The following is a 10000-nucleotide window of genomic DNA, read 5'->3' on the forward strand; positions in this document are numbered from 1 at the left end:
TAGTGACTGATGGTCAGTGACTGTGAGGGTCAGTGACTGATGGTCAGTGACTGTGGTGGTTAGTGACTGTGATGGTCAGTGACTGTGAGGGTCAGTGACTGTGATGGTCAGTGACTGTGGTGGTCAGTGACTGTGGTGGTTAGTGACTGTGGTGGTCAGTGACTGTGGTGGTCAGTGACTGTGAGGGTCAGTGACTGTGGTGGTTAGTGACTGTGATGGTCAGTGACTGTGAGGGTCAGTGACTGTGATGGTCAGTGACTGTGAGGGTCAGTGACTGTGGTGGTTAGTGACTGTGGTGGTCAGTGACTGTGGTGGTCAGTGACTGTGATGGTCAGTGACTGTGGTGGTTAGTGACTGTGGTGGTCAGTGACTGTGAGGGTCAGTGACTGTGGTGGTCAGTGACTGTGGTGGTCAGTGACTGTGGTGGTTAGTGACTGTGATGGTCAGTGACTGTGAGGGTCAGTGACTGTGGTGGTTAGTGACTGTGGTGGTTAGTGACTGTGGTGGTCAGTGACTGTGAGGGTCAGTGACTGTGGTGGTTAGTGACTGATGGTCAGTGACTGTGAGGGTCAGTGACTGATGGTCAGTGACTGTGGTGGTTAGTGACTGTGGTGGTCAGTGACTGATGGTCAGTGACTGATGGTCAGTGACTGTGAGGGTCAGTGACTGTGGTGGTTAGTGACTGATGGTCAGTGACTGTGAGGGTCAGTGACTGATGGTCAGTGACTGTGATGGTCAGTGACTGTGGTGGTCAGTGACTGATGGTCAGTGACTGATGGTCAGTGACTGTGGTGGTTAGTGACTGTGATGGTCAGTGACTGTGAGGGTCAGTGACTGTGATGGTCAGTGACTGTGGTGGTCAGTGACTGTGGTGGTTAGTGACTGTGGTGGTCAGTGACTGATGGTCAGTGACTGTGATGGTCAGTGACTGTGGTGGTCAGTGACTGTGAGGGTCAGTGACTGTGGTGGTTAGTGACTGTGGTGGTCAGTGACTGTGGTGGTTAGTGACTGTGGTGGTTAGTGACTGATGGTCAGTGACTGTGAGGGTCAGTGACTGATGGTCAGTGACTGTGAGGGTCAGTGACTGTGGTGGTTAGTGACTGTGATGGTCAGTGACTGTGGTGGTTAGTGACTGTGAGGGTCAGTGACTGTGAGGGTCAGTGACTGATGGTCAGTGACTGATGGTCAGTGACTGTGATGGTCAGTGACTGTGAGGGTCAGTGACTGTGGTGGTCAGTGACTGTGAGGGTCAGTGACTGTGATGGTTAGTGACTGTGGTGGTCAGTGACTGTGAGGGTCAGTGACTGTGAGGGTCAGTGACTGTGGTGGTTAGTGACTGTGAGGGTCAGTGACTGTGAGGGTCAGTGACTGATGGTCAGTGACTGTGGTGGTCAGTGACTGTGAGGGTCAGTGACTGTGAGGGTCAGTGACTGATGGTCAGTGACTGTGGTGGTTAGTGACTGATGGTCAGTGACTGTGAGGGTCAGTGACTGTGGTGGTCAGTGACTGATGGTCAGTGACTGTGATGGTCAGTGACTGATGGTCAGTGACTGTGAGGGTCAGTGACTGATGGTCAGTGACTGTGAGGGTCAGTGACTTTGGTGGTTAGTGACTGTGGTGGTCAGTGACTGTGATGGTCAGTGACTGTGAGGGTCAGTGACTGTGGTGGTTAGTGACTGTGATGGTCAGTGACTGTGAGGGTCAGTGACTGATGGTCAGTGACTGTGATGGTCAGTGACTGATGGTCAGTGACTGTGAGGGTCAGTGACTGATGGTCAGTGACTGTGAGGGTCAGTGACTTTGGTGGTTAGTGACTGTGGTGGTTAGTGACTGTGATGGTCAGTGACTGTGAGGGTCAGTGACTGTGGTGGTTAGTGACTGTGGTGGTTAGTGACTGTGATGGTCAGTGACTGTGAGGGTCAGTGACTGATGGTCAGTGACTGTGATGGTCAGTGACTGTGGTGGTTAGTGACTGTGGTGGTTAGTGACTGTGGTGGTCAGTGACTGTAATTGTAAGGGGCATATGAGCCTACAGACATAGTTCTGTGAATAATTCTCTCTTTCTACACTGCCAGCAGCACATAACGAGGCAAAGGGATCTTTGTCAAATACCAATGGAATTAAAGAGAGTAGGGCTTTGTTTGTCAGGAGAAAGCATACAGTGAGTTGACTGCAGGAACATGGATGCATATTGGAATGGCTTTCAGTTTGGGCTTCTGCCTCATACAGCTCTGAGGAAAGGACATTCTCCTTGCGATGCTGGAGACAGGGTTGGTGGCAGGAGACAGGGTTGTATGTCTGAGCTTAGTCTGTTTGAACAGTGTTTGTATTGCATGTTTCTATTTCAGTAGCCATGCTTACAGAGCTTCTTTTTAAAACTTGTAGTGGAGTGTTAATGATGCTTGTCTCACACATTAGTCTCATGTTGACATATTGATGATCCCTCCCCCTCTGGTCTTCTAGCTGATTTCCAGTGATGCAGATGGAGCCATCCAGAGAGCAGGGCGGTTCAGAGTGGAGAATGGCTCATCAGATGAGGTGAAACACACAAAGACACACACACACACACACACACACACACATACACACAAAGACACACACACACACACACACACGTACACACACACATACAGACACAGACATGCAGGCATACATAGACACGCAGGCACACACTCACACACACACACACACACACACACACACACAAGACACAAGCATGCACATACTCTCAAGCTCTGTGTGTGTATCTGCATGGCTGCCCCCCCCCCCTCTCTCTCTCTCTCTCTCTCTCTCTCTCTGTGTGTGTGTGTTTTCCTCTTGAACTCAAGAAGCCCCCAGCTGTAACTATGACAACCTGGGATGTCTTTTTCCCCCAAATACATGGCTCTCTGATTGAGCCTTGCCTGTCAATCAGAATAAGTGGAGGCTGTTGCCATAGCGATGGGAGGTCTTAGTAGTCTAGAATGAAAACTGCAGGTTTAGACAAGCGCAGTAAATGGGGGTAAGGGAGAGACTGGCTTTGTAGGGCTTAGCTGCTGAGATCACTGAAAGAAAGGAATCATATTGATTTAGATGTCTCCTGTTATATCATGGACCGAGTAATGTGTGGTTAGTGACTGTGTGCCACTGTGTCGTTAGTCTAACTGCCCTGAGCTGCTATCCAAACCACTCATTCCCCTTGGTGTATGAAAGGTCAAATAGTTTTATTTAAATAGTAAAATAGCTTCTAAAATCATTTGTAAAATACTTTGGATTAATACTCTTTGCTTAACTGCCTGCCAGTTATATCGGTTTTTTTTTTTTTTAAATTAGCAAGACTAAATCTGACCGTGTACGATGTGTATGAGAACTATGACAGTGTACGATGTGTATGAGAACTAGGGTTAGGGTTAGGGGTTAGGGTTAGGGTTTGCCGTGTACGATGTGTATGAGAACTATGACAGTGTATGATGTGTATGAGAACTAGGGTTAGGGTTAGGGGTTAGGGTTAGGGTTTGCCGTGTACGATGTGTATGAGAACTATGACAGTGTACGATGTGTATGAGAACTAGGGTTAGGGTTGGGGTTAGGGTTAGGGTTAGGGTTTGCCGTGTACGATGTGTATGAGAACTAGGGTTAGGGGTTAGGGTTAGGGTTAGGGGTTAGGGTTAGAGTTTGCCGTGTATGAGAACTATGACAGTGTATGATGTGTATGAGAACTAGGGTTAGGGGTTAGGGTTAGGGTTTGACGTGTACGATGTGTATGAGAACTATGACAGTGTACGATGTGTATGAGAACTAGGGTTAGGGTTGGGGTTAGGGTTAGGGTTTGCCATGTACGATGTGTATGAGAACTAGGGTTAGGGGTTAGGGTTAGGGTTAGGGGTTAGGGTTAGAGTTTGCCGTGTATGAGAACTATGACAGTGTATGATGTGTATGAGAACTAGGGTTAGGGTTAGGGTTTGACGTGTATGATGTGTATGAGAGCTATGACAGTGTACGATGTGTATGAAAAGCTGTTTGTGATTATTACATGATAGAAAATAGCACATACGGAATACATCCTTCCACAGTGTGATGTGAGATTTGTTCTCCGTGGGAATTTTTCAGCCTACAGACTACACGCCTGGAACCTGGCGCAGAACCGATGTCCATCTGGAGAACCCAGAGTACCACACCAGATGGTTCTTCAAGTACTTCCTGGGAAAAGGTTGGACGTCCCCCATGTTTTTGTACACTCCAATGTGCATGAAAACCACATGCACACATGCTCACACACACAGCACACTTACATCAAACCTTGTGGGGCTTACAGTTTAACATCATGTTACCTCTTCTTACCACTGTAGTAAACTGTAAACTGTATAGAATTTACCACTGTATAAATATGCTATTACCCATCCTAGATCCTCTCTGGCCCACTGTAGACCACTGCAGATCCCCCATAGACCACAAATGACCACTACTGATCCACTATAGACAACCACTATAAATCACTACAGTCCAACTATCGTCCAGTATAGCCCACCACTGATCCACTATTGTCCATTATCAACCACAACAGATCCACTGTAGTCCAGTATAGATCACCAGAGATGTGCTGTTTACATATGGAGATCAACCATAGACCACTAAAGATCCACTGTAGTCTAGTATAGATCACCAGAGATGTGCTGTTTACATCTGGAGATCAACCATAGACCACTAAAGATCCATTGTTGATCCACTACTGTCCACATTAGATCCGGCATAGACCAGCTATTTTCACTGTCGACAACTGTACACCACAAGATCCATTATAGATCAATTATTGACTGCAATTAATCCGCTGTAGACCCCCGTTAATCCAGTATAGTTCTTCTGTTAACAACTACAGATCAGTTATAGATGCATTATAGACAAGAGCAGAGCAGAAACCACTGTAGATCTGTCACTTCCATTTCAGTGCCGCTCTGTCAGAAAAACCCAGTGTTACTGTCTCCATTTTTACACTGGCTCCTCAGTTAATGTAATAGAAAGTTATGCAGTTGGATCAGAGGGGATCATTCTTTATACAGCGTAATGACCGTCAGTTATTTTAAATCCCAGCGTAATGACCGTCGGTTATTTTAAATTCCAGCGTAATGACTATGGATATTTACAGATCATAATACAGACAGAGCGGTTTAAAAACCCCGTAAACATAATAAAGACAGAGTGGTTTAAAAACTCGTAAACGTAATAAAGACAGAGCAGTTTAAAAACCCGTAAACATAATAAAGACAGAGCAGTTTAAAAACCCGTAAACATAATAAAGACAGAGCAGTTTAAAAACTCGTAAACGTAATAAAGACAGAGCGGTTTAAAAACCCCGTAAACATAATAAAGACAGAGCGGTTTAAAAACTCGTAAACATAATAAAGACAGAGCAGTTTAAAAACTCGTAAACGTAATAAAGACAGAGCGGTTTAAAAACTCGTAAACGTAATAAAGACAGAGCGGTTTAAAAACTCGTAAACGTAATAAAGACAGAGCGGTTTAAAAACTCGTAAACGTAATAAAGACAGAGCGGTTTAAAAACTCGTAAACGTAGTAAAGACAGAGCAGTTTAAAAACCCGTAAACATAATAAAGACAGAGCGGTTTAAAAACCTGTAAACAGAAGACAGACAGTGGTTTAAAAACCCCGTAAACAAAATAAAGAATGGTTTTGTATATTTGGTTTCCTGGACACCATTGTTTGATTATAATGTCATTGCTGCATTTAGTGGAAAAGCTTTTCACTTGTAAAGATGCTTCAAACTATTCATCAGATCAGTAAATTAAACCTATGGCCCAGGTCTGTCTCACTGTCACACTTTTTCACCCTGGAGTGGTTGGTATGGAGTAAGCAAGGGAACTTACCAGCCACTTACATCAGTACAGGACATTATATGGATATTTTATATGAAACATTTTTACAGGTTGGCTTCTTGTTCTGTATTTTAGTTAGGAAATAAACATTGACACTTACTCTGCCCACAGCACACTCTGAAACAGATAATGAAGCTCCACCCACAGCACAGCCTGACATAGATAATGAAGCTCCGCCCACAGCACAGTCTGACATAGATAATAAAGCTCCGCCCACAGCACAGCCTGACATAGATAATAAGGCTCCGCCCACAGCACAGTCTGACCTAGATAATAAAGCTCCGCCCACAGCACAGTCTGACATACATAATAAAGCTCCGCCCACAGCACAGTCTGACCTAGATAATAATGCTCCACCCACAGCACAGTCTGACATAGATAATGAAGCTCCGCCCACAGCACAGCCTGACATACATAATAAAGCTCCGCCCACAGCACAGTCTGACCTAGATAATAATGCTCCACCCACAGCACAGTCTGACATACATAATAAAGCCCCGCCCACAGTACAGTCTGACCTAGATAATAATGCTCCACCCACAGCATTTACGGTGTTAATGTTGTCTGCTTAGGGAGGGCAGTTTTCACATTTACAAACTGTGACACCTGTAGTAACATGAATAAATTATGTTGGATTCATGGGTTTAACAGCGTTTTGGTTGTTGTTATCCCAACATTACACTTTTAATTATTTAAATTAACTTTAAATTATTATCTATCTATCTATCTATCTATCTATCTATTAGAGGTGCACAGAGACGTCATTATCTGTATCTGTCTCTGTATCTGTACTGGGATAGTAGACTGGAAGTGGGCGCGGGTTATACCACACGTCACATAAAATCGGGCAGTTGTTGTATTCTCTAACCTAATATTCATCGGCGATGCAATTTTTGTGCCTTCAAAGCATCAGATTGATTTAACATTGTCATATAATTAATTATGAAATATATTTCCACATCCTCATACTGTACCTTTCATCTCTTTTTTTTTGTATTTTTATTTTTAAGTTGTCTGTTGTAAATGAAAGGACTGGTTAGTGAAATCATAGTCCTGTGTTGCAGACAGAATGGGCATTTTTATCCTGTGCCCCCCCCACAATGATATGTATCAGTTTAAAGAAACATAATGGCTGACGCACAGACATGTCAATCATGGTTTTTTTACTGAAAAATAACGAGTAACTTTGGGTAGAAAAAAAATATCTGTTTCCATATCTATCTATCTATCTATCTATCTATCTATCTATCTATCTATCTATCTATCTATCTATCTATCTATCTATCTATCTATCTATCTATCTGTCTCTCTGACATTTTGTCTATTTGCTTGTCTATCTGTCTGTCTGTTTTTTTCTGCTTGTCTGCTGGTTTTTTTTGTCTGTCTGCCTGTTTGTCTCTCTGTCTGTCTGCCTGTTTGTCTCTCTGTCTCTCTGCCTGTCTGTCTTTCTGCCTTTTTGTCTATTTGCTTTTCTGCTTGTCTGTTGGAGTTTTTTTGTCTGTCTGTCTGTCTGTCTGCCTTTGCAGCATTTTGTAATGTAAAATTATTTTTCCTGCAGTTCATCAGAACTATGTGGGTACAGATGCAGAGAAGAACCCGTTTTTTTTTGTCTGTGGTTCTCTCAGACCAGAACACTCAGAGGGTTCCCCAGTACCGGGCTATTCTTTGGCGCAAGGCGGTGAGTCAGCATACACTGACTCATAGTATCATTCTTTTACTGCTCTAGCCAATCACAGTTGTGCTCCAAATCACCTGACCACAGAACAAAGTAACATCATCAGGCTGAGAATACAGCCACACTCACAGGGTCCTGGGTGCATGGTCTTTCAGCTGGCTGTAACATTATATACAGTATAAACATAACATTGTCTTTGTACATTTTATATGAACAACACAAAACTTGACACACAGAGCCTTCCATCCATTCCATTCATATCCTGTGCTTTTCTCTCTCTCTTGTGCTGCAGGGTACACTAAAGATCAGCCTTCCTTACTGTCCTACTAAAACACTATCAGTCAAATCCATATTAAGGCAAGTGGTGGATAAGCAAAATACCTTATTCATTTACCATTAACACACGAGACTACACGAGAAAACACACCATTCATTTACCATTTACAGACAAAACACACTATTCATTTACCATGCGTTTTACTGTAATGCTTACATGATAATTTTATAAAACATAACGTGATCAGAGGCAGTCTGTTCATTTACTACATAAATATCATACATTTTGTTACCTCAAAATACACACAACACACACAGATACACATGATTTTGTGTAAGAGGTTTTTTTCTCACTCTCTCTCACCATAGTGCCATGAATCTAGACCGTTTTGAGAAGGGACCCAGGGAGATCCTTAACCCTGAGATCCAGAAGGTTGGAGTGTCTGTCACCATGTCTTATCTGTGAATTATTTTAGACACAGAGGGTCATTTATGTGACTATACAAAAAGTCTGAATCCAAAAAACTCAGCATGTCGCTGTTGGGTACCATTTAGATTCTGTTTATGCTTTAGAGATTTAGTCTATGTTATACAGAAATAAAACTTTAGTCTGTGTTTATATCTGTCTATCTATTTGTCTATCTATCTATCCATCTGTCAATCTATCTAACTATCTGTCTATCTATCTATCTATCTATCTATCTATCTATCTATCTATCTATCTATCTATCTATCTATCTATCTGTCTGTCTATCTATCTATCTATCTATCTATCTGTCTATCTGTCTATCTATCTATCTATCTATCTATCTATCTATCTATCTATCTGTGTATCTATCTGTCTGTCTGTCTGTCTGTCTGTCTATCTGTCTATCTGTGTATCTATCTGTCTGTCTGTCTATCTGTCTATCTGTGTATCTATCTGTGCATGTATATATGTGGGGTTTGTTTTGCTGTTGTTTATTTGTTTGTTTCTGACAGGACTTGTTGGTGTTGGAAGAACAGGAGGTGAGATACATTCAGTCATTCTCAAATGAGATGTATCTGCTTTTTATTTTATTCTTATTTTCCAGTCAGTGTAAAACTTTTGTCTTTCAATTAGGAACAAAAACGGTGAAATGTAATTTTTTTTAGAATAAAAAAATGTAATTTTTGTTTAGAATATAAAAACGTAAATGGTGAAATGTAATTTTTGTTTAGAATATAAAAACATAATTTTTGAAATGTAATGTTTGTTTTAATGTCAAGGTCTAATTTGTGAGTGGTATAAGCCTTTGAAGGCTTATTGTTTTTTGCATTTTCTTGTTTTTTTTTCTTTATGTTGTCACCAAGTAAAACCTGAAGTTCTGTGGTGTGTGTGTGTGTTTGTTTGTTTGTTTGTGTGTATGTGTGTGCGTGTGTGTGTTTGTTTGTTTGTTTGTGTGTATGTGTGTGCATGTGTGTTTGTTTGTTTGTTTGTGTGTATGTGTGTGCGTGTGTGTGCTTACAGGGCAGCGTAAATTTTAAATTTGGAGTTCTTTACGCCAAAGACGGACAGCTCACAGATGATGAGATGTTCAGCAATGGTAAGTCAGTCAGTTACTCATAATGCCCTTAATGAACAGTCATTTACCTATAATGCCTTTTATTAGCAGAAATAAATGTATGACCAAGGGAAGCATTATTGATAATGTACATGAAAACATCACACAGACCCAGTCTGTAGTACAACAAATGTCTAATAATGAACAACTACTGCTGATAGTGATGATAATGCACTGATGCAATGTATGTGTAGAGCAAAATATGAGAATCTTATATAATATTTACATAATGAGAGTTGTATATGATGTTTATATAATGAGAGTTTTAAATGATGTTTACATAACATGAGTGTTCTATGATGTTTATATAATGAGAGTTTTATATGATGTTTATATAATGAGAGTTTTAAATGATGTTTACATAACATGAGTGTTCTATGATGTTTATATAATGAGAGTTTTAAATGATGTTTATATAATGAGAGTTTTAAATGATGTTTATATAATGAGAGTTTTATATGATGTTTATATAATGAGAGTTTCATATGATGTTTATATAATGAGAGTTTTAAATGATGTTTATATAACATGAGTGTTCTATGATGCTGGGCTGGGTGTAAATGTCTTGAGGTTGTGTGTGGGGGGGTTTGTGTGTG

At 41.5% G+C, this 10000-nt stretch overlaps 1 protein-coding gene across 1 annotated transcript in view; it reads left to right on the forward strand.

Annotated features, from left to right (window-relative positions):
* The window catches only part of garnl3 (GTPase activating Rap/RanGAP domain like 3), an 82823-nt gene that overhangs the window by 48841 nt on the left and 23982 nt on the right, over positions 1 to 10000 (forward strand). Inside the window, 8 exon segments of the mRNA XM_030777969.1 lie at positions 2464 to 2538; positions 4090 to 4189; positions 7429 to 7469; positions 7471 to 7548; positions 7838 to 7902; positions 8191 to 8254; positions 8803 to 8829; positions 9311 to 9386. Coding sequence (XP_030633829.1) covers positions 2464 to 2538; positions 4090 to 4189; positions 7429 to 7469; positions 7471 to 7548; positions 7838 to 7902; positions 8191 to 8254; positions 8803 to 8829; positions 9311 to 9386 — 526 coding nt within the window.

This window comes from Chanos chanos, chromosome 1 (genome assembly GCF_902362185.1).
Source record: "Chanos chanos chromosome 1, fChaCha1.1, whole genome shotgun sequence".
Taxonomy (NCBI): domain Eukaryota; kingdom Metazoa; phylum Chordata; class Actinopteri; order Gonorynchiformes; family Chanidae; genus Chanos; species Chanos chanos.